Source organism: Ovis canadensis, chromosome 14 (genome assembly GCF_042477335.2).
Source record: "Ovis canadensis isolate MfBH-ARS-UI-01 breed Bighorn chromosome 14, ARS-UI_OviCan_v2, whole genome shotgun sequence".
Lineage (NCBI taxonomy): Eukaryota > Metazoa > Chordata > Mammalia > Artiodactyla > Bovidae > Ovis > Ovis canadensis.
In genome coordinates this window covers 68,854,618-68,882,022 of record NC_091258.1, presented here as the reverse complement: position 1 = coordinate 68,882,022, position 27,405 = coordinate 68,854,618, and the positions used below count along the sequence as shown (strand labels likewise).

General features: G+C 52.7%; 3 protein-coding genes across 31 annotated transcripts; 1 reads left to right on the top strand and 2 right to left on the bottom strand.

The window, feature by feature from the left end:
- Positions 1-1,794: 1,794 nt before the first annotated feature.
- On the bottom strand, positions 1,795-8,475 carry DKKL1 (dickkopf like acrosomal protein 1). Of its 20 annotated transcripts, none has more exons than XM_069549374.1 (5): positions 7,780-8,475; positions 5,716-5,890; positions 5,171-5,311; positions 4,946-5,038; positions 1,795-2,184 (listed from the first exon to the last, which is right to left on the bottom strand). In XM_069549374.1, the coding sequence occupies exons 2-5, from the start codon at positions 5,869-5,871 to the stop codon at positions 1,873-1,875; spliced, it is 702 nt and encodes a 233-aa protein (XP_069405475.1). In that variant the 5' UTR covers positions 5,872-5,890; positions 7,780-8,475; the 3' UTR covers positions 1,795-1,872. The 20 variants fall into 20 exon arrangements, with proteins under 20 accessions (XP_069405475.1, XP_069405481.1, XP_069405484.1 ...); XM_069549380.1 differs by having other exon boundaries at positions 4,997-5,038; positions 7,780-8,433; XM_069549383.1 differs by lacking the exon at positions 7,780-8,475 and adding an exon at positions 7,520-7,602 and having other exon boundaries at positions 4,997-5,038.
- On the top strand, positions 7,614-21,746 carry TEAD2 (TEA domain transcription factor 2). Of its 7 annotated transcripts, XM_069549356.1 has the most exons (13): positions 7,626-7,702; positions 9,349-9,586; positions 9,972-10,036; positions 10,512-10,574; positions 11,641-11,679; positions 11,909-12,016; positions 12,116-12,174; positions 14,576-14,640; positions 15,687-15,835; positions 18,348-18,521; positions 19,572-19,733; positions 20,265-20,417; positions 20,928-21,746. In XM_069549356.1, exons 2-13 carry the CDS (start codon positions 9,355-9,357, stop codon positions 21,039-21,041), a joined length of 1,383 nt encoding a protein of 460 aa, XP_069405457.1. In that variant the 5' UTR covers positions 7,626-7,702; positions 9,349-9,354; the 3' UTR covers positions 21,042-21,746. The 7 variants fall into 7 exon arrangements, with proteins under 7 accessions (XP_069405459.1, XP_069405457.1, XP_069405461.1 ...); XM_069549358.1 differs by lacking the exon at positions 11,641-11,679 and having other exon boundaries at positions 7,614-7,702; positions 10,512-10,580; XM_069549360.1 differs by lacking the exon at positions 11,641-11,679.
- CD37 (CD37 molecule) lies at positions 21,735-27,405 on the bottom strand. Of its 4 annotated transcripts, XM_069549364.1 has the most exons (11): positions 27,278-27,372; positions 26,974-27,053; positions 26,651-26,799; positions 26,477-26,549; positions 25,334-25,458; positions 25,132-25,206; positions 24,513-24,617; positions 23,594-23,830; positions 23,170-23,253; positions 22,778-22,898; positions 21,735-22,127 (listed from the first exon to the last, which is right to left on the bottom strand). In XM_069549364.1, exons 3-11 carry the CDS (start codon positions 26,717-26,719, stop codon positions 21,757-21,759), a joined length of 1,260 nt encoding a protein of 419 aa, XP_069405465.1. In that variant the 5' UTR covers positions 26,720-26,799; positions 26,974-27,053; positions 27,278-27,372; the 3' UTR covers positions 21,735-21,756. The 4 variants fall into 4 exon arrangements, with proteins under 4 accessions (XP_069405465.1, XP_069405464.1, XP_069405467.1 ...); XM_069549363.1 differs by lacking the exon at positions 26,974-27,053 and having other exon boundaries at positions 27,278-27,405; XM_069549366.1 differs by lacking the exon at positions 22,778-22,898 and having other exon boundaries at positions 27,278-27,376.

The following is a 27,405-nucleotide window of genomic DNA, read 5'->3' as shown; positions in this document are numbered from 1 at the left end:
TAAAAGAAAATCTATTTTTCCCCCCAAAAGAAAGTTCTCTTTTATTTACACACACACATTGCTAGTTTCCTGAATGTGCTGAGTCTCTGTGCAGGGTGATTCCAACTAGAACCTGGGCTTTGAGGGGGGAGGGAAACACACGTTGTGTCTGCCTCCCCTGCAGGACCCAGCACCTAAAGACCCAGATGTGCCTTCTCAATGGTGCGTCTGGAGGGAGGTGTTCTGGAGGGAATAGGAGTTGCTCTGAGGATTTGGAGGGAGTGGGCAAGGTGGACAGGGTGCCCAAGACAGTTTCCAGGTGGCTGAGGCAGCAAGCCTAGCTCTCAAAGATGGGGTCTGAAGTGACAGGCATGGAGGGACAGACAGAGGGACGAAGGGAAAGAGAAACAGAGTGAGTCAAGATGGAGTCAGCATGTGATTTGAGAGGGAAGGAGAAGATAAAAATGAGGAAGACATCTCTGGTGGTCTAGAGGTTAAGACTGTGCACTTCCAATGCAGGGCACATGGGTTTGATCTCTAGCCCGGGAACCAAGATCCAACACTGTGTGGCATGGCCAGGAAAAAAAAAAGATGAGAGTGGAAACAAATGGTGTGGATGTGAGATGGAAGTGCACATGCATAGTTGGGGGCTGGAGGTGACAGTCTGGACATGCAGTGGGCAGAATAATGGCTTTCCCCAAAGATGCCGTGCTGTGCTTAGTCGCTCAGTTGTGTCCAACCCTTTTCGACCCCATGGACTGTAGCCTGCCAGGCTCCTCTGTCCATGGGATTCTCCAGGCAAGAATACTGGAGTGGGTTGTCATGCCCTCCTCCAGGGGATCTTCCCACAACCCAGGGATTGAACCCAGGTCTCGCATATTGCAGGTGGATTCTTTACCGTTTGAGCCACCAGGGAAGCCCAAGAATACTAGAATGGTTAGCCTATCCCTTCTCCAAGGGCTCTTTCAGACCCAGGAATTGAACCAGGATCTACTGCAGGCAGATTCTTTTACCAGCTGAGCTCTCAGGGAAGCCCCCTCCCCCAAAGATGGCCCCCCTCTAATTCCTGGAACCTGTTTCATATGTTGTCCAGGTGGGCCCAATCCAGTCCTGTGAGTCCTTCAAGGCAAAAAACTCTCTCCTGCTAGAAGAGGAGGAGGAAGGCATAAGGGAGATGGGGCAGAAAGGAAATTCAGAGAAAATTTTTGTGTATTTTTGTGAGATTTGAGGTGTCGGATCCACATACAAGAACTGGAGAGAGACCTCCAGGAGCTAAGAGTGGGTGGCCCAGAAGACAGCCAAGGAAGTAGGGACCTCAGTTGAACCTTCAGGGGACTTGATTGTGCCAACAACCTGAATGATCTCAGAAACACAGGCATCCCGGGGCCTCAGGTAAGAATCCTGCTGGCTAATACCTTGATGTTGCCTTTGTGAGACCTGCACAGAGGACCAGCCCAGCCATCCTGGATTTCTGAACTATGGGTTAGTGAGAGGATACATTTGCACTGTTTTAAGTAGCTAGGTTTGTGTGGCAGTGATAGGAAGCTAATGGAGAGTGGACAGAAAGGACTGGAGTAAGAGTTGGGAGCCTGAGGGCAAGCAGAGCAGGCGGTAACAGAGATGGAAGCTGAGGGTACAGGTGGGACAAACGTGACAGAGGAGATGACAGAGTTGCTCAGTCAGAAGACAGATGGCGTCCGAATGAGGGAACAACCTGGGGACGCTGGCAAGAAGTTACAGCTCAGCCAGAGGCCATGCTCAAAGCTAGACTTGGTTGGCTGAGGCCTGGGGACAGATCCCAAAAGGAGACAGTGCTGCTGGAAAAAAGGTTTAATTTCCATATGGTGCTGGGGTCTGGTGGAGGGTACAAGCAGGCTTCCCCGGACCCCACCCCTACAGCTGCTGGGAAGGCCTGAGGATGTACAGGAAGTGGGTCTTCCGGGCGGGCAGCCTGGAGTGAGAGGAGCTCTGCACGCTCTCTTCCAGTCCATCCTCGCGGGTCCCCTCTCGGAGCCCATCCCGGATGGCCTGCAGACGGTGTCGCTTCTCACTGAGCCAGTGGCCGCCCTCCTGGGTATCCTGGTGGGACCTCCGCCGCGGCAGCTTCATGATCCAGAAGGCCACTCGAGGATGGGGCTCCGGGTGGAAGCTGTCCACGGCCTTTGGGACCGGCACCAGGGCCTCCTTCTCCTCTATCTTAGGAACCTGGTGAAGGGGAGGACAAGGAGACCCTATCAAACTCCAAGGGTCAGCCTCAGGATGCGCCCCTGGCCTACTCAACCCACTCTCCCATCTAGGGAATACTTTGGGAATTACAGAGTTGACCAAAAAGTTTGTTTGGGTTGCTCTATAGACTTAGCAGCAGCATAGAAGTCTGTTAATCACTCAGTCGTGTCCTTACTCTTTGGGACTCCATGGACTGTAGCTCACCAGGCTCTTCTGTCCATGGGATTTCCCAGGCAAGAATACTGGAGTGGGTTGTCAGTCCCTTCTCCGGGGGATCTCCCCCCCAACCCCCTCAAGGATCAAACCCAGGTCTCTGGCATTGCAGACAGATTCTTTATTGTCTGAGCCACCAGGAAAGCCCTTTTCATACAAGCTTATGGACAAACCCAAACTTTTGGGCCAGTCCAATAAAGCTCACTTTGCCTTATTTACAAAGGACTTGCGTTTTAGAATTAAAAATACTCTGATGTTTATAATATATTCTGGGTTTGAAAACACATTTTGGAGGTTTCAAAACCACTTCCAGATGAAGCATCCCCCTGAGGTTTAGAAAGTAATCTGAAATGTACAAAGCTCTTTGGGATTAATGAATCATGACCATAGTTGCAACCGGTGATCCTGGATCAAAATTGATTGAATCCTGGATCAAAAATCATATGAGCTCTTGTGGACAGCTTTCAGTCCAGCAGAGACATGTCAGTGTCTGTTTGGTCCTTGTGACTCAAAGTGAGGGCTGTGGACTCACAGCATCAGCATCACTTGGGAGCCTTTAGGTATGCAAATGAGCAGTCCTCTGCCAACCACCTACTGAATCAGAGTCTGTGTTTCAGTCTCTTGAGGTTTAGGAAGCCTTATAGGAGATGGTTACACATTGAATTGTAATTCCCTGCTCTCCAATTCATGTGTTGAGGTCCATTAAGACCCTAGTACAGGGGTCCTTAACCTCTGACATCTCATCTGATCTGAGGTGGAACTGAAGTAATAATAGTAGAAATAAAATGTACAATAAATGTGCTTGACTCCTCTTCCAAACCACCCGCATCCTGGTCTCTGGAAAAACTGTCTTCCATGAAACTCGTCCGTGATGCCAAAGAGGTTGCCCTAGTAGCTCAGAATGTGACCTCTTTGCATATAAGATCACTGTAGTTTTCATTAGGTAAGATGAGGTCATTAGAGTGGGCTTTAATCTAACACGACCAGTTTCTTATGAAAAAGGGAAATATGGACCTAGAAATGCACAGAGAACCACATGCGAAGATAAAGACAGATGGGGTTGATGCATCTACACACCAACAACACCAAGTAACTGTCAGTAAACCACCAGAAGCTAGGGCAGAGGCAAAGAACAGGGTCTCCCTCACAGCCCTCAGTAGGAATCAACCTTGCTGACACCTTGATCTTGGACACCTAGCCTCCAGAACTATGAGAAATGCACGTCTGTTGTTGAAGCCACCCAATCTGGGAGACTGTTACGGCAGCCCTAGAAAACAAATACAGAGATAATTGACGTGTGTGTGTGTGTATGTGCTGGGTCGATCACTCGTGTCCGACTCTTTGTGACCCCATTACTATAGTCTGCCAGGCTCCTCTGTCTGTGGGATTTCCCAGGCAAGAATTTTGGAGTGGGTTTCCATTTCCTCCTCCAAGGGTTCTTCCTGACCCAGGGATTGAACCAGAATCTCTTGCATCTCCTGCACTGGCAGATGGATTCTTTACCACTGAGCCATCTGGGAAGCCCCGAGATAATGGATATCAATGTTACATTTCTTGGGTGTAAAAATGGAACTATGGTCATGGAGGTGAATGTGTCATTCTTAGGAGATATCTGCTGAAGGGTTTAGGGGTGAAGTGTCATGATGTCAATCATTTACTGTCATATGGTTCAAAAATAAAAAGGTAAAAGAGTCTGTCTGGTAAAATGTTATACAGGTAGTGAATCAGGTCAAGGAGATATTTTTGGTTGTCACAGCTGGAGGGGGTGTGGGCGCCTCTTCTGTCCAGCGGTAGAGGCAAGGATGCTGTTAAACATTGTATAGTGAACAGGACAGCCCCCACAACAAAAAAATTACATGGCCCCAAATACCAACAGTGACGCTGTTGAGAAACCCTGCTTTGTGGAAAAGGGGATACAGGTTTATTGTACTTTTTTTTTTTTAAACTTTTCTGTAGATTTGAAATTTTTAAAATAAAAAACTGGGAGTGTGTGTGGGAGAACCATGTGGGTTTACTAAGCACTTGAGGGTTCTTAAACCTTTTTAGGTTCAAAAAAGAAGCACTTTGTGATCAGAATTGCTCTTAGAGGTTTACGAAAGTGAGATGAGCAAAGGATTGAGGATTCATAAAGAACTGAGGAATTATTTTTAAAAATCACATTCTGACGTTTACAAGGGAGAGATTTACCAAGCTCTTTGGGACAGCTTAAAAACTACTTGGAGGTTTGAGTACTTTGAGGTACTCAAAACACTCTTTGAGGTTTATGAGGGTGTATCTTATTTGGAGAAAAATGCACTTTGGTTTACAAAATCCTCTGGGGTTTAAAGTAAGAGAGGATGTATCTCTGAGGTCGTAAACCTCATTTCCGAAAGCTGGTTAGTCCCTTTTGACAGATGACAAAACTGAGGCCCAGAGAGAGGAAGTCCAGCACAGAGGGAGTGGGAGAGTTAAGTCATTAATCTACCATTTCTTGCTAAACTACAGAAAATGTTTTGGCTTGGACACTTTGCCAGGGGTGTGTCCTAACCTTCCAGTCACCCTTCAAACTCCCCTCTCCTGGCTCAATGGATGCCACCACCTTTTCAGAGATCACCACCTCTCCTGTCTTGTTGTCGGTCACCTGTGAGGACAGGAGGAGAGAGTGAGAACAAAACTGCCTTCCTCCTTTGCCTTCTTCACCCCCACCTCCACCAGATACTGCAACATGAGGGATCCTGGGGATACTCCAGGAGGGACTTCCTGGCATAGGCACCTTGTCAATCTGGAGGTGGCTGGAGAGAGTGTTGTTTCCCAGCCTGCGCTCCTGGTTCTCTTCTTGGTGGTAGTTCCTAGGGAGGCCCCGGAAGTCCATAGGGGCAGAGAAGAAGCTGTCCATGCCCCGCAGCAGGTCATCCTGGGCCAGAGGAGGAATCAGTGAGCTGTGGAAACTCCAGACTCCCCAGGACACCTGGAGCCTTGTTAGGGTCCCCCTCCATCCTCTGACCCTCAGGGCCTAACTCAGTCACCTCCTGCCCCCATATGTCCCATCACCTTTCTATTCCTGCCCCTCATTTGTCTTCTGTCTCTCTGTCCTTATTGCCCTCTCCTGTCTCCCTCCCTCTCTTCCTGTCTCTCGGTCTTTCCATCTATCTTTCTGCCCCTTGACTCTCTCTCTCCTTGTCTTATCTTTCTACCTGGACAAAATCCCTCTCCCACTCTTTCTTCTCTGAACTCTTTCCACCTCTTAGTCACCATCTGTCACCCCTGTTCCTCTCTTCTCTGTACCTCTTCTTTCCCCCAGCCCAGGCCACCGCTTACTTTCAGGAAAAGCCGTGTGAAGCCTTGGAGTAGACTCTGAAGACCTAGAAAACCTGAGGAGCTCTCCTGGACGTCACCATCGCGGATCGGGGCTGCAGTGGAGGGGGACACCGAGGCAGAGGAGAGCAGCAGCAACTGCAATATCTGGTGCCACATGGCGGGGCGGGCCGGGAGGCTGCGGCGAGGACAGGGGTCAGAGCTTCCCCTTCCCTCGACAAGGACACTTCCCGACCTCTGGTCCGGAAACTCCTCAGACTCCGGCCAATTGCCCCCCTCCCCTTACCTAGCAGCAGCAGCAGCAGCCTTACCTTCTACTCCAACCTCCCCAGTCCAGTCCGGTCCCTCCCCTCCCCCCAGACCCGGCTCTTCAGGGCTCGGTCTCACACAACGGATCTATCTCATTTCTTTCCTTCTCCCACATTCGTATCCAGATCTCATTCCTCCTCACCTTCTCCCACGCCCCGCCCCTTATTCTGGGCCCCGCCTTTATACTAGACCACAGCGCGGTCACCGGACTCAAGACTACCGCCGTCCACGGACTGTTAAATCCAAACAGTTCTGTTCTCGAGCCCAGGTCAGACACTGGAGCGTTGGAGGGGCTCCGCGAGCCCTGGACCCGCCCCTATTGTCTGACCACGCCCCATCTGCTTACCTCACCCCTGAGGCCGGCCCGCTATTGGGTAGTCTCACCCTTGAGGTAGGAGCCACGCCCCTTAAGCCAGAGCCGGGCATTGATTTCAAATTCACACCCCCACAGTCAGACCGCGTCCCTGTTGGCTGACCTCTGCTCTGCAGACTCAGTGTGGCCCGTATTCTCTGATCCTGGCCATCGTGCTGGAGTCTTGCTCCAGTCGAAGGTGGCCCCGCCCCTGACTTAGGGCCACGCCCCACACCTAGGCCACGCCTCTGTGCCCTGGATCTTGTCCCTAGAGCCCTCAGTTCCATTCCTAGGCTTCCTCTGCTCTTGAAATACAGGTATCCGAACAGTCTTTCTGATTCGCCCACTGCTTAGTTTTGTATCTATCTTTGAAAGCTTCTCCTTGTCCCTTCTCGTCTTCTTTAGGTTTTGAAACGATTAATGCGCTCAACAGAGGGCAATGTAGGGATGCTGAACTCCACGGTTCCACCAAAAAATTCCTCCCTAGAAACCCTAAAAACAGCCTTATGTCCCACCTTACAGGGAACCTGGAACCTGGGATCCCTTCTTCCTCAGGACATGAGATTCTTGATCCAGCCCCTCTAGTCTAGTCACTCATCTTTAAGGGATATAATTAAGGGACTCTCGTCTCCTCCGGCAGCCAACGCTGTCTCCTGGTCCTGGGACAGCGGCCACCTCTAGTCCACTAGTGCATGTGGATGCGGGAGTCTGCATCTTCGTGAACTTCCAGTAAACTCCCAGTCGTCTTGCCCAAGACCCTTAGCTTTGATGAGATCACAAGGAGGCCAATCAATCAAGAGAAACCAATGGAAATCAATAAGAAACCCATCTCCATACTTCTATCCTCAAAAATACACTTGAGGTTGAACAGGGAAGATTCTTTTGTGTTTCTATTAATATCAGTCACTTCCACATCTGCAACACACAAGCTACACTGGAGGGTGGCTGGGAGGCCAGGGCCCCAGACCCTTCCTCCTCCAAATTCAGGAATCTTAGCCCCCAGTCTCCTCTTCCTTCAGTCCCAGGTTTCCTGGCCCCCATCAATTCTCCCTCAGACCCAGGTGTCCAGACCTTCCATTCCCCTCCTCTCTCATGGATCCAAGCATCAGAATCTCGGAATTCTCACAGGCCCCAGCTAGACTTCACCTCTCTTTGGCCAAAGCAAAAATCCTCCCCGAAGCTGTCACCGTAGGATCCCCCTTCCCGCTGTCCGGCGCCGGGACCCGCCCCCCCCCTCCGGTCCCTCCCACTTTTCCCAAACAAAGCTCCCGGGCAACTTTCTCCCTCGCAGCCCCGCCCGCCAGCGGCTCCCCAGCCCCAGGCCGGGAGGTAGGTAGGAAGGCGCCGGCGGGAGTCGGGGATCGTGCTTTGGGGTGTGTGAGTTCGAGTGGGAAGTTACACCTTACCAGTTGAGGTGTTCGTGGGACGGTCTCTGAATTGCTTGCCGCCTTCTTTAGGCCGGGGGGCAGGAATTTGCGCTCTTGACCGAGTCTAAGTGTGGAGTTGCAACTTTCGCCAGAGTTGGAGTGTCTGTTGATGTGTCTGAATTTGGGAGTGTGCGCCTGGGAGTAAGGGCTGGGGACGCTGGGGGGTGTGAGTGTCTGTGGAGGTGTCGGTTTCAAGTGAGAAAGGGCCCCATGCTTGTTTCTGACCGAATTGGTTTGTGCGTGTCATTTATGGACGCCTGGTCCTCCTCATGGAGAAAGGAGGCCTCCTGGGTGGCCGAAAGGGGGCTCCGGGACTTTCTGGATCTTCATCTTGTCTCTCTGGAGGTTTGGGACCTGGGGCGGGAAATTAGGGGGAACCTTTCTGACTCGGCTCCTCCGTCCCTTTGTCTGGCCACATGGGGGAGAGCTGGGCTGGGATTTTGGCCTACGGGGGTCCTGAATGCCGCAGCGCCACTGGGCTCGGCCTGGGGTCTTTGTCTGTCTGGACCGGGGCTCCGGGGTCCGAGGGAGGAGGGGGATGGGAGTCCGGACTCTAGGGTCCTGGGAAAGCCGTGGAAGACGTGGAGCCGCCAGGGAGGCGGGATCTGACTGTATTGGAAAAAGTTTCCCCCTGTTCCCGGCCTCCGGAAAGTCACTGGGAACTTGAGTTGGATCAGAGCCCACGGCACGGGGAGGGGGGGAGGGGGGAGGGGGAAGGGGAGGGAAGGGGCGGGGCTGGGGGCCAGAGGGGAGGCGCCCTCGCTGGCCAGTCCCTCCCCTGATAGGGGTTGTGGGAAACTGGGGGAGGGGACGCCTGGGCCCTTTGTTCTGGCTCTCCTGATGGCAGGGCGCCCCTGCCCCCCAGTCTGTGGTTCTGTGGGTCTTTCCTGGTTTTGGCTTGAGTTTCTGCCCTGAGTCTCTGTCCTTCTCTCTCTAGGTCTCTGTCCCCCTGTCTCTGGATCTCTGGTCCCCCTCCTTCTGGGTCTCTGTTCCCCGACAGTTAGGTCCGTGTTTCCTCTCTCTGAATCTCTGTCCTCTCTGAGTCTCTGTCTGGATCTGCCCTCAGCCTTCCTAGGGCCGGTGCCCCTCCTTTTCTAGCAGCTGCTGCTCACACCCTGGCACCTGTTCTTGGCATGGGACTGAGAAGATCTCACCCACATCCCCCTTCCCTGCAGCTAGGCTCTGACGCCTATCTTCTTTAAACCAGTAATCCACAGCCAAAGTTTCAGCCCTCCTGGACCCTAGGCATTGTACTGGGGTCTTCAAGACTTCATCACAATCCAGGCTCCACTGAGAACACAGAGGAGAACCCTCTCACCCTAAACTTCCCCAGAAATCCAGCCCCTTTTTCTCCAAGACCCAGGAATCCAGGCTCCCAGTCTCTTGCTTTCCTCAGATCGAGGAGTTCAGTTTCCAGCCCCCTCCTCCCTCAGATCCGGGGGTCCAGGTGCCCCCAGCCTCTCCCCTCAGACCCAGTGATCTGGACCTCTGTTCTGAGGTCTCTCTGGGTGGATCCGGGGAACCTTGCTGAACTCTGTGTTCCTCCAGGCCCAGATGGGGGAACCCCGGGCTGGGGCCCCTCTGGACGATGGCAGCGGCTGGACAGGAAGTGAGGAAGGAAGCGAGGAGGGCACCGGCGGCAGTGAGGGGGCGGGGGGCGACGGGGGCCCAGATGCTGAAGGTGTCTGGAGTCCAGACATCGAGCAGAGCTTCCAGGAGGCCCTGGCCATCTACCCGCCCTGTGGCCGGCGGAAAATCATCCTGTCTGATGAAGGCAAGATGTATGGTGAGTCCAGCCCTCGGTTTTGCCTTAGCCCCTACTGGTTAATAGAAATATTAAGGAACATTGGCGGAAGCTCTAATCACTGTTCACATAAAAGCACATTGTGTGCTCATGATAACTCAGGTAGGAGTTAGCATCACCGTTTGCACAGGTGAGGAACCCAAAGCCCAGCAAGGCTAAGTGATTTGCCTGAGGCCACACAGAGCCAGTGTGTGGCAGAACTGGGATCTGAACCCAGGCTGCCTGGCTCCAAAGCCTGGAGTCATAACTCCTCTCCTGTGTAGCCTGCGGCTTGCTGAGGAAATGTTGCGTCTCTCTCCTTTCCTGGTGTCTTCTCTGTTGGGAAGTTCTGCTGAAGGTCTAACTCTCTTCCACCTTGACTTTTCAGGTCGGAATGAACTGATTGCCCGCTACATCAAGCTGAGAACGGGAAAGACCCGAACTCGCAAACAGGTTTCAGGACTGTCTGGTGGGCTTCTGTCTGGGGTGGGCTTGTTTTATTAGGCTCTCATCCTACTGGCAGATCCAGGTTAGAGGAGAGGCTTGTTCATGTGCTTTTTGTCTCTCCTCTTGGCACCTTGGTTAGTGTGCACTAACTATGCCTATTTTGGTATAGTTCTCTTAGCAGTTGCATGGGAACCAGAGGGTAAGACCGAACAGAGGGCCAAAGAGAACAAGGTGTGAGAGGGAAATAAGACCTGGATTTACTGGATCTGGGGATGATTAGTAATGTTCGTGAGAAGAGAAGGGTCTTTATGGACACAACTGTTCCGAAGTGCTGAGATGACGGACCCATTCTGTATATTTGTCATCTTTCATATTCACCAGCTTTGTGGAGGCACCTGGAGGCGGGGAGGGAGGGAAGGGGTAGGGGATGCAAGGCGTGAGTGGCTGTGGCCTGACTCTGCTTCTTTGTCCCTCCCTTCAGGTCTCTAGTCACATCCAGGTTTTGGCCCGAAGGAAATCGAGGGAAATCCAGTCCAAGCTCAAGGTAGAGGTCAAGGAACTGTGATAGACACCTTGAGAAGGAAGCAGGCACTCTGAGAGAGGAGGACAGGCAAGAGAGAGGGGGACAGAGACCCAGAGAGAGAGAGGGCAGTAGATACCCAGAGAAAGAGGGAGAACCAGGGTGTGGGGGCAGAGACCTGGAAAGGGGGACAGAGGCATACAGAGCAGGAGAGCAAAGACCCAAGGTGGGGGGTTTGTGGCCCAGCCAGGGGGTGAACGGAGACCCTGGGTAGAAAAATGTCATAGAGAGAGGGGGACTGAGATTTAGCTTAGGACAGGCCAGAAGGATGGGGCGTTGGGCTTCTCCTCTGACTGCTCCTGTCTTCTTTCCCCTCCCCTCCCTCTTCTCTCCCTGGGATCCTCATTGCTCTTTTCCCTCTTGTGCTGTGAAGATCTCCTCTTCGTCTCCTGGTTCATCTTCCCGTGTGGCCCACCTGCACTTTCTCTGCCCAGAAGTCTTCATTTCCTTTTGGAGATGTTCATATCCCTTTCTTTTTTTTTTTGCATCCTCTGGATTTCCTGTTCCCTCTTGGCCTGAGATCCTCATTTTTCTTCTCATCCGAGTTGAGGTCTTTTCTTGCTCTTCCCTAGGACTTGGGGACCACCGCTACCTGGTCTTTTTGTACCCAGAAGGTCCCCTTCCCTTTACTAAGTCTGAAAACCTTCACTTCCAGTCTTTGGTCCTTTCTGGAGCTTGCTGTTCCTCCTCTGCCCTGTCTGGGCTGGTAAACCTTCAGCATCTCTTCCCTCCGGGTCTAATAGTCTCATTTCCTGTGGTTTGCGTATTCAGAAACCTCCACTTCCGGCTCTTTCTGAAACCTAGAAACCCCCATTGCTGTCTTATATTCTGGATGGGGGAGCCCCTTTCCCCCTCTGGGCTTGGCCTTCTCTATTTCTTGTTCCATATTCATCCCTTGCTCCCCCTTCCTCCCTTTGCTCAGCTCAGGGTGGCTGGGCTGTAGGGGCTGGGAGGGCAGGAAGGTGTGTGTGGTGGGGGTGGGAGGAGTCCAGGCCTCATTTGCTAAGTTATGTTTTCTTTTCTTCTTTGGCACCCCCAACCCCCTGCCCATGGGCAGGCCCTGAATGTGGTAAGTCCCCCTGCCCATCTTCCCACTCGCTTCCTTACCCAGACAGACATTCCTGAGGAGGCCAGGAGGGGCAGGGGGCTGTAGTGAGAGGGACCTGAACCTGCCCCAACGCTTTGTCTTGACTCCCCAGCTCTGCATCTCCCCAGGTTTGCCCTGCCTTGTCCTTGTCCCACCCTTCCTGAATCCACTGGGACTCCCCATTAACATGGACCTCCAACCTCTCCTCCAGGACCAGGTTTCCAAGGACAAGGCTTTCCAGACAATGGCCACCATGTCCTCTGCCCAGCTCATCTCAGCACCTTCCCTGCAGGCCAAACTGGGTCCCGCCGGTCCTCAGGTGGCCTGGGTGGGAATTGTGGGGTTCAGGGCTGGAGGGATGGGGTTACAGTTGCAACAGGAAATTGATTGACGCCACCCTTCTTTGTCTTTTCTTCAGACCCCGGAGCTTTTCCAGTTTTGGTCGGGGAGTTCTGGGCCCCCATGGAATGTTCCTGAGTAAGTTCTTATTCCAGCTCAGCACCTGCTCCCCATCCCCCTATAACCCCCTCCCTCCTCCCTGCCCAGACCTTTCTCGCTCCACCTTCCAGCTCCTAACTCTGAACGTAGGCTCTGGAGTCAGGCTGTCTGGATTTGGATCCCAGGGAGGCGGTTGGGGCAGTGGTCTGGAGAAGAGGAGCTGGTCTGAGTGGGGACAAAGAGACAGGAGGAGGAGAAATGAGGCTGGGGTCTGCTGGGGTAAGAAGGAGGGAGGCGGCAAGGACAGTGTTTGGGATCTGGCTGGTGACTGGGGTAGGTGGGACCATCCAGAGATGTGCAGCTTGGGGGAGGAGTGGGTTTGGGGCAGAAATGAGCTCAGTGTGGGATTTGATGAATGTGAGAGTCTTGTAGGATGCCCATGGGGATAGTGGCCTCCCAGAGAGATTGTCTGAGTCCCAGAGGCTCATGGGAAAGGCAGTTGTAGATCCAAAGTGTAGGGAACCTCTGTAGGTTCAGAAGAATGAGTGGGAGCCCCAGAGGCTCATGGGAAGGCTCATTCTCATCCCATAAAGGTGATTCTTGGGCCTGAGGGTAGAGCAGGGATCCTTATCTTCTTTCAGGGTCAGAAGGAAGGAAATGGGCCCCTTTTCATCTCGGAGAGCCCTGAGGGTGATAAGATATGCTTCTAGTCCTGTTGTTTGTTGTTCAGTTGCTTAGTCTTGTCCAACACTTTGCAACCCTATGGACTGCAGCACGCCAGGCTTCCCTGTCCTTGAGTCTAGAAGACTAGAAATGGGCCACAGAGGCTCATGGAGTCTTCAGCCCAGAGAGGTGGGAGTGGATCCAGGCTAGGTGGGCACTGGTGGAGCAGTGTGGCCTCAGGATGGTGAGGCAGGAGCATGGTGAGTGTTACCAGAGAAAGACAAGCTGTGGGATCCAGGCTGGGAGAGAAGAAAGTTCATTGGGAGCTACTGCTGTATGTGGGCACAGAAAATTGTCTGAACAAGTCTCTGGGGGCCAGAGGAACCACAGGTTTGCAGGGGAGGAAGTTGGGCTGGAAGGAGAGTGGTTCAGCACGCATTGCACTGGGTACTGGGATCCCATCTTTATGGAGTTGATAGTCAAATGTGGGACAGTGAATGTTAATTAAATCATCACCTATGTAAATACAAAATTGAAGTGTGATCCATATGCCAGTTTTCTTCTCTCAGTATTATGTTTTTCAGAGTGTCTATTAAAAAAAATTTTTTTAATTGAAGTATAGTTGATTTTCAATGTTAGTTTTGGGTATATAGCAAAATTATCAGTTATACATATATATACATTCTTTTGCATATTCTTTGCCATTATGGTCTATCAGAGGATATTGAAAATAGTTCCCTGTGCTATGTGGTAGGACCTTGTTGTCTATCCATCCTATATATAATAGTTTGTATCTGCTAATCTGTTCCCTGGGTCTGCTTCTGTTTTGTAGATAAGTTCATTTGAGTCATTTTAGATCCCACATGTAAGTGATATAATATAGTATTTGTCTTTCTCTGTCTGACTTACTTCACGTAGTCTGATCATCTCTAGGTCTATCCATGTGGCTGCAAATGGCATTATTTCATTCTTTTTTTATGACTGAGTAGTATTCCACTGTATATATGTACCACATTTTCTTCACCCGTTCATCTGTTGATGGACACACAGGTTGCTTCCATGTTTGGCTATTGTGAGTTGGACAGCACCGTTTCAGATTCTATTGTACTGCTCCCTTACCCTGAACTTTGGCCTTATGTCCCGCTGGTCTTTTTCTCCCCACCTTCCTGAGCCTTCAGCCTCCTCTTTCTCCAAGTTTCCTACGTTTTGTTTTCTTCCCACCTCTTGAGACCCCATTTGTGTTCTCTTTCTGCCATTTTGTGAGAGGTACCAGAATATCCTCGAGACCAGGGGTCCCCAAGTTCCAGGATCTAATGCCTAATGATCTGAGGTGGAGTTGATATAGGCAGGAGCAGAAATAAAGCACACGATAAATGTAATGTACTTGAATCATCCAGAAACTGTTCCCCTCCCTCCCACCTCTGGTCTGGAGAAAAACTGTCTTCCATGAAACCGACCCCTGGTGCCAGAAAAGTTGGGGGCCCCTTAAGATCACAGGCTTTGTGGTTGGGGCTGATCTGGGTTTGAACCCAGGTTCCGCCATACCAGCTGTGTGACTTTGGGTAGGTCAGTTGACCCCTGTTTGTCTCAGTTTCCTCCTATACAAAATGAGAAGGGCAGTCATCACACCTACCTTGATAGGCTGTGAGTCTTCAAGGAAGTGGTGCCCATAACATGCTTGCACAGGGTCTGGCTTGCCATGGCGCCTCAGTGATTGTTAGCTGGTATGATTGGCATCTTTCCTTCTTGCTGACCCCCAGCTTCCTTTCTCCCTCAGTGTGAAGCCGTTCTCACAGACACCGTTCTCCTTGTCACTCACTCCTCCATCTACTGACCTCCCAGGTAAGAGCCTTTTCTCCACCCTTTCTTGTTTTCCCCTCTCTTCTCAGCTCCAGCTGCCTTTCTTTCTACCTTCCATGAATTAGGGGATACTGTCTTATTGAGATCTAGCTCTGAGGCAGGGCCTGTGGGAATGTGGAAAGATGTCCCAGAATTTGTAGTGGTTGAGATCCTCGCTTCTGTAGCCAGATCTACTGGGTTTATGTTTGATCACTTGCTAACCTGAAGGATATCAGGGATATTGATACATTAATCAAGATTCTTTCAGCTGCAAGTGATAAAAATCCAAATCAAGCTAGATGACCCAAAAAAGAAAAAAAACAAAAAGGAGAGATTCTATTGGTTCAGGTAACTGACATTTCAGGAGTTAGGGCTTCAGGCATGGCTGGATACAGGAACTCAAATGGTAGCAACAGGAGTTGCTTGGTTCTGCTTTCCTCTATGGTGGCTTCATTCTCTGGCAGGCTCTGTCCACCTGGTAGCAAAGATGATTTCCAGAAGTCCATGCTGGGTGGTCCTAAGAACTCACATTGGTGAAAGAACTCTCAAGTTTCACAGATTCATCAAGTGGAAATGCTTTTGGCTCCAAGTTACAGAATATCCAAATTAATAGTGCCTTAAATAGTAAAGGCTTTATGATTCCACGTAACAAAAAGTCCGGAGGTGAACTGCTCCTATGCTGGTTCAGCAGCTCAGCAGTACCAGGGCTGGCATCTCTCTGGTGGCCTCTGTCTTATCCCAAGATGGCTGTTGTGACTCCAGGTATCACATCCCAAGGAGGACTTGGCCAGAACCAAACGCTCTCTCCTCCCAAAGTTCTATCTTTTTCATTCAAGAAGAAATTCCTTCCCAGAAGCCCCCCAGCAGATTTTCCATAACGTCTCATTGGTTAGGACTGTGTCACATGGCCACCTCTAGCTGCAAGGGAGGCTGGGAAAGTGAGTATTTAGCTTTTTCAGCTTCTAAGAGGAGGCAGGCAAGAGAGAGCAGTGCTTGACAGAGTCAATCAACATTAGCAATTTTTACTGTTTGTTTTTCTCTCTCTCTAGGGTACGAGCCCCCCCAAGCCCTCTCACCTCCCGCTTTGCCCCCACCTGCCCCATCACCCCCAGCCTGGCAGGCTCGGGCTCTGGGCACTGCTCGGTTGCAGCTGGTGGAGTTCTCGGCCTTTGTGGAACCACCGGATGCAACTGACTCTGTGAGTACAATTTTGGCATAGTCATGGGAGGGTTTTGGAATGAAGAGGGTTCTAGCAAGGGCTAGCATAAAGCAGTGATTCTCCAATTTTACCATGTATCAGAATAACACGGAGAGCTTGTTGAAACATAGTTTGCTAGGTCCACTCCTAAAATTTCTGATTCAGTTGATCTGGTGTAGGATGTGAGAATTTGCATTTCTAACAAGCTACCAGGTGATGTTGGTGCTGCTGGTCCAGGGACCACACTTTGAGAACTACTAAAATAAAGGAACTAGAAGGTCATGGGGTCATGGGTTGGGAAAGCCAGAGAAATCCCTCAGGACATCGCTCATTCATTAAGTAAACATTTTTGAATGCCAACTGTGCACTAGGCTTTGTGGTGGATACTGGGAACCTGGGGAAGAAAATCTGTTTCTAGGTGCGAGCTTTCCTGGCTTAGGATAGAGACAGGTGGCAATAACAGCCCAAGTGGACTGACTGTTAGAAGTAATAACTCCCAACCTGTAGGGGTTGAACATTATAGAAGTTTCTCACTCATTAACATTTCAATATGGCTGGTCGTTAGGAGCCTTCCACAGAATGATTTGGGAAATCCAGGCTTCTTTCATTTTGTGGCTCTGCCATTTTCTAGGACTGAAGAAGATGCTGCTGGATGCTCTGCATCTGGCTGGCAGATGGTGGAAGGCAAAGAGTCAAGAACTATGCAAGTCTTATGAATCTGGGTTGGATGTGGCAACTATCAGGTCTACTCACATCCCATTGGGCAGAACTTAGTCACACGGTCACATCTAACTGCAGAGGAGCCTGGGAAGTGTAGTTTAGTGGTGGGAAAAGGAAATGGGGTTTGTAAATACAGCAGTATCTGCCACAGTGATCTAAACACCAGTTTCTGTATATCGTGGTCCTGGTAAAACCCAAGTCAGATCAGGTCAGCAAAAGCTAGCGTCCTTCAGTTGCCTCCAAGGCTCTGGGTGGTCTGACCCGCATTCCTGTTCTGATCTCACCTCCTTTCCTCTCACCTTTGTTTACTCTGGTCTTGCCATACCAACCTCCACGCCCGTTCGGAAACATGCCATACCCGCTCCTGGTTCAGAGCCTTTGCACCTGAATGTGCTTTTCCCAGATATCCCCATTCTCTCCTTCCACCCATTCATTGCTTTGCTTGATTATCTTCTCAGATGGGCTTTCCCAAGCCACTTTATGGAAATGCCAGCTACCATCACTCTTCCCCTCATCCCTGTGCTTTAGTTTTTCATAGCATACATCACTCTCTGAAGGTTCTATCATCTATGGAAAGATGTAAAAATTTTCGTGTTTCTGCCAGTAGCTGCCTGAGGTCAGAGACTTTGCCTTGTAGCCCTGGGACCCAGAATAGTGCCTGCAGTTTTGATAGATGTCAAGTATGTGCTGGGATAGGGGAAGCTCATGTGTTTCTGAGTGTACAGAGGAATCATATCTGGGGAGTGAGTGAAGACATCCCTGAGATGACAACATTTGAGTTGAGTTTTGAGGGTTACATAGGATTTTGCCATGTCAGGAACTGGATGCTTCAGACACAGAGATAGAAACAGCATGAAGTTTTCAGGAAAACAAATAATGGAATATGGTGGGAGCTGGTTCTGGAGAAGCTGACACTGCCAAGCTGAGTGAGGGACCCAGGCTTTGTCTAGAGGGTTATGGGGAACCATGGGAAAGGGAGGGTAGAGAGATGCCATCTGATTGCGATCCAAGGAGGCTTCCAGGAAAAGGCAGATTTGGATGGACTTGAGCCTGGGAAGATCAGAGTGGGGTTAGTTCTGGAAAAGAAGAAGGGGAATATTTTCAGGGTATGAACAGAAGTGATAAGAATAGAAACAGAGGGACTTCCCTGGTGGTCCAATAGTTGAGAGTCCACGCTCCCAAAGCAGGGGGCCCGAGTTCGATCCCTGGTCAGGGAACTAGACCCCACATGCCACAGGTAAAAATCCCATATGCCACAGCAAAGATTGAGGATCCCACATACGGCAACTAAGACCTGGTGCAGCCAAAAAAAAAAAAAAAGGAACAGATAGGAAGTTCTGATGTGGGCTGTGTGGATTCCCATCCATCCATCGATGAAAACTTTTTAAATATAGGGTCAGGTTGAGGGGCTGTGGGCTTTGTCCTGGGAGGCACTGGGGAGCCATGGGAGGATTATGAGCAGGGTTGGTCAGCTCTGGAGCCATGTGAGCGATGAACTGGAGAGGAGAGATTGGAGGCTGGGAGGCCAAGGAGATGGCTGGAGTGAGGGTGGGAGAGGAAAGGGCTGTGGGGACAGGGCAGAGAACTGGGCACTAAGGACAGGGCTTGGGGACTGAGGGACCGGGGGAGTAAAAGGGCAGCAGGGAGTGAGGACGGTGCCTGAGAGCTGGGCCCAGTGAAACAGTTAGCAGGAGCTGTGGCAGATGGTGATGGGGTGAGGGATGGGCTTGGGCAGTGAGGACTGGGGGTCCAGCCCGCCTCCCACTCCTTACCCCTGGCCGTCCCTCCTCAGTACCAGAGGCACCTGTTTGTACACATCAGCCAGCACTGCCCCAGCCCTGGAGCGCCCCCCCTCGAGAGTGTGGATGTCCGGCAGATCTACGACAAATTCCCCGAGAAAAAGGGTGGTCTGCGGGAGCTGTATGATCGCGGGCCCCCCCATGCCTTCTTCCTGGTCAAATTCTGGGTGAGTTCCCCCACCACAAACAAAAGGGCTCATAAATCATGTGGCCTCCCGGCTCAGGCCACTGGCTCTAAGGGAGACAGTCTCAGGACCTGCCCAGGTCAACCTGAGCCTTACCAGTTCTCATGGCTCCCAGTGTCAGCTCCCTTAGCAGCAAGGAACAGGAAGGAGTTTTGCCCACAGGGCGGGATGGATGGGACCAGTGCAGGTGTGGGGACCTACATCCTCCACAGACTCCACTAGACTTTGCCACACCCAGTCGTGCGACTGATATGGCCCTGGGGATTGGCTTGTGGCATTTCAGATTTCCCTGTGTCCCACCTGACCACGCCAAGCCTCGTTGCTGATGAATGGCCCCATCTCCTTAGCAAATGAATCCTGGAGTGTTTGGTTTCTAAAGAGAGGATGAGGCTTTGCTGGGTTGCACCAGGCCCTGTTGCTAAGAATGTCTGGCCTTTGGACTTCCCTGGCAGTCCGGTGGTTGAGACTCCATGCTTCCACTGCAAGGGGTGAGGGTTCGAACCCTGGGCTGTTTGTCCACCTGGCTACTGGGATTATGACGGGATCTGACCTCTGAGAATTGGCTGAAAGGGCCTGGGAGAGTTTTCCAGAGAGGCGTCGGGCTTCCCCAGACCTCACCAGGCCCTGCTGCTAGGGAGTAGGTGCTTGTCTTAGCAACCAGGGTCATGAAGGGCCTTGAGGGAGAGCCTCTGGTTGCTAGGGAATAACTACCTCCTTATTAACCAGGCTCTTGGCAGGGGCTGAGCTCCTGAGCTGGAGATTTCAGGAGAAAAACTTGAATTCCGGGCCTCTTTGATGGGGAAGTTACTGGGCAGAGAGGGTCAGGGACATTGAGGGACCCAACTGCTGGAAGGAAGGGTGGGTTTTTTTTCCAGAAACTGGAGAGGTGGGGACTTTGTTAAAGAAGAGAGATGGGTGATTGCAAAGCAATAGGCACCACCAGGCTGTGGGGCAGAGTTCCTACTTGAGAAGAGTTCCCACTGTTTATAAGGGCCATCCCTTCCAACTTGCCTATACCTCCCCATCCCCCAGGCGGACTTGAACTGGGGCCCGAGTGGTGAGGAGGTGGGGGCAGGCGGCAGCAGCGGTGGCTTCTATGGAGTGAGCAGCCAGTATGAGAGCCTGGAACACATGACCCTCACCTGTTCCTCCAAGGTCTGCTCCTTCGGCAAGCAGGTGGTGGAGAAGGTGGAGGTGAGGCTGGAGGGGTGGCGCTCTAGGTGGGTAGGCACCCAGCCACCTGCTACTCGGGAGGGCGCAGACTAAATGGACCAGGAGCTACAACAGCTCTGGGCCTTTGGGGGTCTGCATGGTGGGGTGGGGGTACCCTAGCCTCTTTCACACATGGACTTAGAGCTAATATGGAGTTCCAAAGTTATCTATAGGGGTCACTTTGAGGGTTTAAGTTTACTGTGTGCTTTGGAGAGCTCATGGAGGGATCTCTGGAGGGTTTGAGGCTATCTGAGGACCTGGAGATCACATGAGTTCAGAGGTCTTTGAGGGTTCAGAGGACAGCTCTGAGAGGCTGGCTCAGTAATCCTGAACTGGGTACCTGAGGGTTTAAGCTTTCATCTTTGGTCACTGCGGATGGGGCGATGGAGAGAAGATGGCAGTGGGGAGTGGGTGTGGCATCTGAGAAGTCGCACAGAGTGGGTTTGGACTCTGGGGGTGAACCCCTGTGTCTCTGAGTCACTGTCCTCCCTACTTTCCCAACCCCTGGTTCAGACGGAGCGTGCCCAGCTGGAGGATGGAAGGTTCGTGTACCGCCTGCTGCGCTCACCCATGTGCGAGTACCTGGTGAATTTTCTGCACAAATTGCGGCAGCTGCCCGAGCGTTATATGATGAACAGCGTCCTGGAGAACTTCACCATCCTGCAGGTGATGCTCTGGTTCCCTGCCTGAGCAGGGCCCCTGATGTGGAGGGGAGTGCCCACGACTGACCCTCAGCCTGTGAAACTGACACGGGGGCACCTCACTCTTGACCCTTCGCTTAGGGGACCCCTTTACCCAGGAAACTGATATGGTGGGGGTTCCACGGCATTCTCATAAGAGGAAAGCTGACCTGAAGGATGTCCTACAGTGGATCTTCAGCTTAGGGGACCCCCGTTCACAGGGAACCTAGCCTTAGCCCATGAAACATGTTATGTATGGTAGGACGCCCTTTAACTCTGGGAGTGTGATGACCCTGTAACATGATACACCATCTGATGTGAGGCCCCTCCCTGCAGACCCTCAGACCTAGAGCCTGGCATGTGGGGCATCCCGTCGACCTGGGGGAACATGATATGGTGGGGACCCCTTATCCCATGACATCTCGGCTGGGGGGTCCACAGTGTTCCCTGCCCTCTGTTCCAAGCATAAACCCCTTTCTCCTGGCCTCCTTGACAGGTGGTGACAAACAGAGACACCCAGGAACTGTTGCTCTGCACCGCCTATGTCTTTGAAGTCTCCACCAGTGAGCGGGGGGCCCAGCACCACATTTATCGCCTGGTCAGGGACTGAAGGGGGACCCCAAAAGTGGCTCACCCTCCAGAATACCCTCTCCTCCCAGGCAGGACCTCCAGCTTTCCCCATGCTTCTTACGTGGGGAGGGCACTGCTCCCTGTTAGGACTGTAAAAGCTGGGTGGTGAGTGGAATGGGCTGGGACTGAGAGGGGAGGATGGATCCTGATCTTGGAACCTCACAGGGGTGTCTGAAAGGACAGATCACCCCAGAGCATTAGGCACTGAGGACAGGAGTGAGACAACCCCTGGGATAGCACTGGTTTCTGTCTCTGACAGGTGCCCTCCCTTTGCTTTGTTCTGGATGTTTTGGAGGGCCCCAGTGACACATGGGCTTGTCCCTCCCTGTTTTTCCACATCGCCCTCTTCTCAATCTCCCTCTTCTTATCACCTCCATCCCGGGAACCCTGATATCGAATATTGAAGGTTAACCTTTTCTGTGCAGGGGCAGAGTCAGGTGGGCCCTGGAAATATATTATTATTTTTTTTAATATAACGAGATATTTATAAGTGGGTGTTAGGGTCGTGACTTTTTCTCAGCTGGGCAAGCAGTGGGGTGAGGCTTTTTAATCTCATGCCCTCTTCTAAATGTGCCGTGGGGCTAGACTGTGTTGCCTCCCTCTCCTCTCCCCCCACCCTCTGCGCCCCGCCCCCCAAATGTGTTGGTTTGTGTTTTGACAGAGGATAAAGCTATTTTTACCAAAACGTAGGGGATTTATTTGGGGCTTGGGCTAAAAATAAATCTAGTGGGAGGTGGTAGGCTGACAGCTGAGGCAAGGAAATGAGGTATCTTTCGGGGCAGGAAGCTGGTGGCCGGAAACCCCACGTCCCACGGGTGGGGGGGGGCAGGTGACAGCAGCGGGAAAGGCAGACACCTGGGCCCTCGAGGGGAATGAGGGCTCAGTGGCTGGGGCCAACTGGGGATTAAACAAATATTTACAGGCGACAGGGAACTAAATACCCTGGACACTTGAGGGGGTCGGGGTGGGGCTTGGGGAAGAGCGGGGCCTAGCGGTACCGAGCAAGCCGATCGTAGACGTGGTCCAGGTTTCTGCACAGGAATATGGAGAGCGTCATGAAGCTGAGCTACAGAGAAAGGAGACGTGGTCAGAGGTCGAGAGGGTGCCAGGAGAGTCGAGGGGTCCCTAGGGAAAAAAATCTAGGGGGTGGGGCCAGAGGCAGAAAACGAGGACCCGCGAGTTGGGCGGGGCTTCACCTTGGGACGTGTGGAGAAGGGAGTAGGTAGGAGATGGGTCTGGTGGTGAAAGACTCAGGGACGGCAGTTTGGAGAATGTGGTGGCATTAGTGTTAAAGGGCTAGGGGTAATTGGGTGGGGACACCAAAGATATGGGCAGGCTGGGGAGGGGTGGGAATAGAGTTTGAAGCAAGAAGGGTGAATAGGGTGGGGTATGGGGAGCCCAGCTCCGTCTAGCATAGGGTCTAGAGTCTGAGAAGGAGTGGGATCTGGAGAAAGCCCAGGGTCCTTTATTCTGGAGGCTCATCTATCTCCTCCTCCGTCTCTGCCTCTAATTCCATTTCGGCCTCCATCTCTGCGCCTGCGCTCCCGGTCTCAAGTTGTTCTTCGTCTTGATCCCAAAGCGACCAGGGCCCCAGCACCTTGGGCAGCTTGCCCAGCGGGGCCTTGTCCCCCCAGTTGGGGCAGGCGTCCGCCATGCCCCAGCCACCCCACAGACTGCCGCTACGCCCGCTGCTGCTCAGCACGCCGCTGCGCCCACCGTTGCCGTCGGTGCTCGGGCGTGGCCCGGAGCTCGAATTGTAGGCACCCGGCACCTGCGGCTGGGGTTCGCGGTGCAACAGGCTGCGCGGTAATAGCAGGCTCAGCCCGGCTACACTCACCTGCGGGGAAAGGGGGAGATTGCGGCCAATAGCAAGGTATATCCTCAGATATCAAGGAGGACCAATGGGAGCCTCGTGAGGAAGGGCGGGAACGCCTGCTCCTCCGTGCAACCAATCAGGGCTCATAGAGGCTAGGCCAGGTGGAGTCCCAGAAAGGCCTGGATTGGCTGTATTTCTATCAATGCATGCGCCTTTCCCAGAGACTGGTTGGACATGCAATTTGGGGCAGGGCCATCTGGGCCAATCACGAGTGGGGGCGGGACCAGATCACCTCGAGTAGACCCACGCCGAGACAAATGCCCACTATGGAGATGAGGTTGTTGGTCAACCAGTTGGAGAGACTCCGTTCGCAGCCCTGGGGATACAGGGATAGGTTATAGGTAGGTTCCTTTTGGGATTCTCAAGCCCGGGGCCCACTGTCCTCAGTCCAGCCTTAACCCCTCCTTCAGGTACCACCCCATTCCCTAGTTATCAGTGGTCTCTAGTTTCTGGGCTTCAGTCCGTCCAAGCCGAAGACCCCATCCCCAGGTATCAGCATTCCAGATCCTACCCTTTCGCCTGGGCCTTTTCTTTAGGCCCCGCCCTTCCAAAAGATCCCGCCCCTTGCAGGGGTTCTGCCCCTGTTGTAGCACAGCCCTTTCCCGTAGCTCCATCCTGTCAGACCCCTCTGGTCCTGCGCTCCACATCCTCCCCACCTGTTGGTAGATGTAGCTATTCGCGGGGACTGAGCAAACTTCGGCATTGTGTCGGGGCCGCGCCAGTGATCCGAGCCGGCTGAACTGGGGGAAGGAGATCTTATCGAAGATTGTGGAGTCGTTGGTCGCCGATGAGTTATAGCAGGAGCAGGGCACGCGGTCCCCTTCGGACTCGTTGCTTCTCATGCTGGGGATATGGAACCAGTCCTGAGGAGACTCCCAGCCACAGCAGCGCAGCTGAGAGAAGAGTCAGAGGAACAGGGTACAGCAGAAGTTAACACAACATTGTAAAGCAACTACAACAACAACAGAAAGTCAGAGGAACAAGGACTAGAGAGATGCAAGATGCTTTGGGGGATGAGGGGACTAGGTGATGGGTGTGACTGGGTACTGGGTCATATTGGGGAGTAGAGGGCTAACAGAACTGGGCTGGGGTGGGGTCACAGCAGGGCCAAGGGACAGTAGGGGTACATGAGGTTGGGAGAGAGGAGTCACGGGGGCGGGGGTCTTGGGCCTGGGGAAAGAGCCGCAGAATCGTGCTTTGGAGGATTGGGTAGGCAGCACAAACCAGCTGTAAGTAGGGGCAAAATGGATGGGAGAGTGGGGCCCGTGTAAGTGACCAGGGAAAGGAATCTCACTTGGGCCTGGTCCCGTGGGAACCAGAGTCACTACTGGGCAGGGAGTGGGGTCAGGCTAGGGCCTTGGGACTGAGGGCGGAGTCACTGCAGGGGTTGGGAGCTGGGAGACTGGGCCAAGTCGCCATGGGCTGGAGGTGGCTTGGGTGGGTAGGGTTACGTTAGGGTCCTAGAGCTGGGGGCTCGGATCCCGTCGGGGCCAAGTCTCCTCCCGGCAGAGGGCGGAGCCAAGTCAGAATCCCAGAGCTAGAGGGAAGGATCCTGGTGGGCGGGGCCTCACGCACCTGGAACTGCACGTAGTCCCAGCTCTCCTCCGCTGCCGTCTCCTCCGGGTGAGCGCGGTAGGTTTGGATGGTCTTCTGTACAACGTCCTTCACTTTCCTCTTCAGCTGACAGGCCGAGAGTGAGGCTGAATCCCCCACCTACTTCCCCACTGCCCTCTGCTCCAACCCACTCCAGCCACTCCGTAGCCGTTCCAGCCTCTGGTAGTCTCTGAGCATCTTCGTGGCAGCCTCGGTGTTTCACTGAATGGCTAGCTATGTCTCTATCCCTCCAAACCGCTCTCTGCCTGTTTCTACCGTTTGTCTTTCTGTGTCTCCACTGTCTCCCGCGATCTCATTAAGTTTCTGTCTCTTTCTTGGAGCTGTTTCTCCAAGTGTTTTCTTTCCTCACTTCTGTTTCCCTTTGGATCTCTGTCTTCCTTTGTGTTGGTGAGTCTTTCTCTGACCCTCTCTGTCTCTAGATCCTTCTCTGTGTCTCTCTACCAGTCTCTGACTTTGTCTTCTCTATCTCTCTTATTTATCTTTGTCTGTGTTAGCCTCTGTCTGCCTTTGCTTCTGTCTTTTTCCACTCTCCCCCTCCCCACCCACTAGCTCAGGTGAGGAGAGGAGAAGGTGACCTCACCTGGACTCTCTGAGTGGAGATGAGGATTCCTAGGGTGATCTGTGTGGCAAACAGGAGCAGCAGTGTCCCAAAATACTGGAGCAGGGAGGAAGACAGAGTGGGCAGGTCAGGCTGAACTCTCCAGGATGAAGGGGCTGCCAGGACTCTATTTAAGGACAAGATGTGAATGATCCTAGAGGTGGAAGGGTGGAGGGGAACTCACCAGGCCCAGGAGGCAGCGGAACTCCTTCAGGGCCCCCACACAGCCCAGGAGGGCAAGGCCCATGGTGAGGACTCCTGAGACGGCTAGGACCTTGGACCAGATCTGCAAGGGCATGAAGGACAAGCCTGGGGGAGATGAGAGGCAGTGACGTTGGATTCCCTGTGCACAGCTCCAGACAGCCCCATTCCCCACCCACACCTCTCCCAGATGGGGAACAGTAACCTGGGGGAGGGGGCCTCTTCCTGGGCTCCCGGCATCTTTTTCCCTTGAGTCTCTGTCCCTGTCCTACACTGAATCTCTGCCTCCTGAAATTCTTCCCAGCTCTCTCTGGTCTCTGGCCCTCTCTGTCTTTAGGTCTGTGTTCCCTTCTTTCTGGATCTCTGTCCCTCTTTCTTCCTGGTCTCTGTCTTTCCCTCTTGTTCTCAGTCTCTCCTCCTTCAGCCCCTCCTCACCCTCGGTAGTTTCAGCCTCATCACTTGTTCTGCAACATTGGATCAGCCACCTAAACCTCCTGAGACCTAGGGAATAATGATATCTATTTCCTAGAGTTGTTTTGAGGAACACATGGGAGACATGTGTTCAGTCCGTTCCTCTATACCAGTCCTCTAGGCCTCCTCATATTTAATAAATCTTATAAACATTTATTAAACATGAGTTATTGGGATTTTGACTACTACCCCAGTGTTATTTTCCTGCAATGATTATTAGTGTTAATCTGCTTTTCTACTTCCTTGCTGTGTGACATCCAGTGACTTCCCCTCTCTGAACCTCAAGAGAGGGAAGACTTATGGGAGAATCTGATAAGCATCTCTGCCCAAGATCTGACACCTATGTGTCACCTAAGATGTGACACTTAGCTGTCTGGCACCTAAGTGCCTGAGAAATGGCCACTATTATTGTTATTGGTACGCACAACTCATTTGCCAGAGGAAGAAGCTGAGGCTCAGAAGTTGTGGCCATAGCAAGGAGTGGAGCAGAGCCTAAGATCAGACAAGAAAGCTGGGCACCGTGGGCCTCCCTGGGGTGAGGGAGACCCCAGGAGTCCCCTAGGAGTGGAGCCCTGTTCATATCTGCTCCAGGAAGACCGCTCCAACCCCCCCAACAACGTCCCCACCCAGCCCCGGACTGCCTCAGCCCCCTTACCCACGAAGGACACGAAGCTGGTTTTGTCGATGAGTATCCAGATGCCGAAGCAGAAGATAAGACTGCCTAGGACCTGGGGAGAGGAGAGTATGGCTAGTGGGCGACACAGGGAAATGAAATGGGTGGCTACGGCAGGGGCTGGGGCCTGGGCTCCAGAGCCAAGAGGCAACTTACGAAGAAGAAGAGGTTGAAGACGAAGAGGAGGTACTTGACAAGGCTGAGGCAGCCATCGTGGGCTGACATCTTCTCCTAGAGGGGTGAGACACCGGTGGGAGGGACAGGACAGAAGGGGTGGTGGCAGTAGGGAGAACAGGCAGAGAGACCTTGAGAGAGAGAGGGGGAGAGGCCGAGACAGAAGAGAAAGGAAGAACTCAGAGAAAGAGGAAGTGCTGGGGCTGGAGCCCCACCCCCCGCCTCTCTACATGCAGGGTGACTTTCTTCTGGGTCTTCATCCCCATCTCCCCTTGCCTGCCCCACTGGGACGCACACCCCAGTACCTGAGGGGCCTTGAAATTGATGGGCACCAAGGACACGCCAGGCAGTTCCTCCCAGATCTCCATGGCTCAGGCTGGGGGACCTATAGGGCATCCTGATGTACTTGCAGCCCACCTACTCTGGGCACCAGGACCCCAGGCTGGCCCTGGACAGCAGCCGACCTCACAGACACTCTGACCTCACTGCCTGCAAAGCTCTGCCATCTCTGCATTCATCTCTGCCCTCCCTCCCACCCCCCACCACTTCCTGGCTTTTGCAGTCTCTGGGTCTCTTCTTTTCTCTGTGGATCTGATTCACTCTCTATACCTCTAGATCTCTGTCCCCTTCCCCACCAGGTCTGCATCCTCTTCCTCTCTGGTTTCTGGCCCCTTATCTGCATGCCTGTCCTCCTTCCTCTGTTTACCTACCCCACCCCCACCTTCCTATCATTTCCC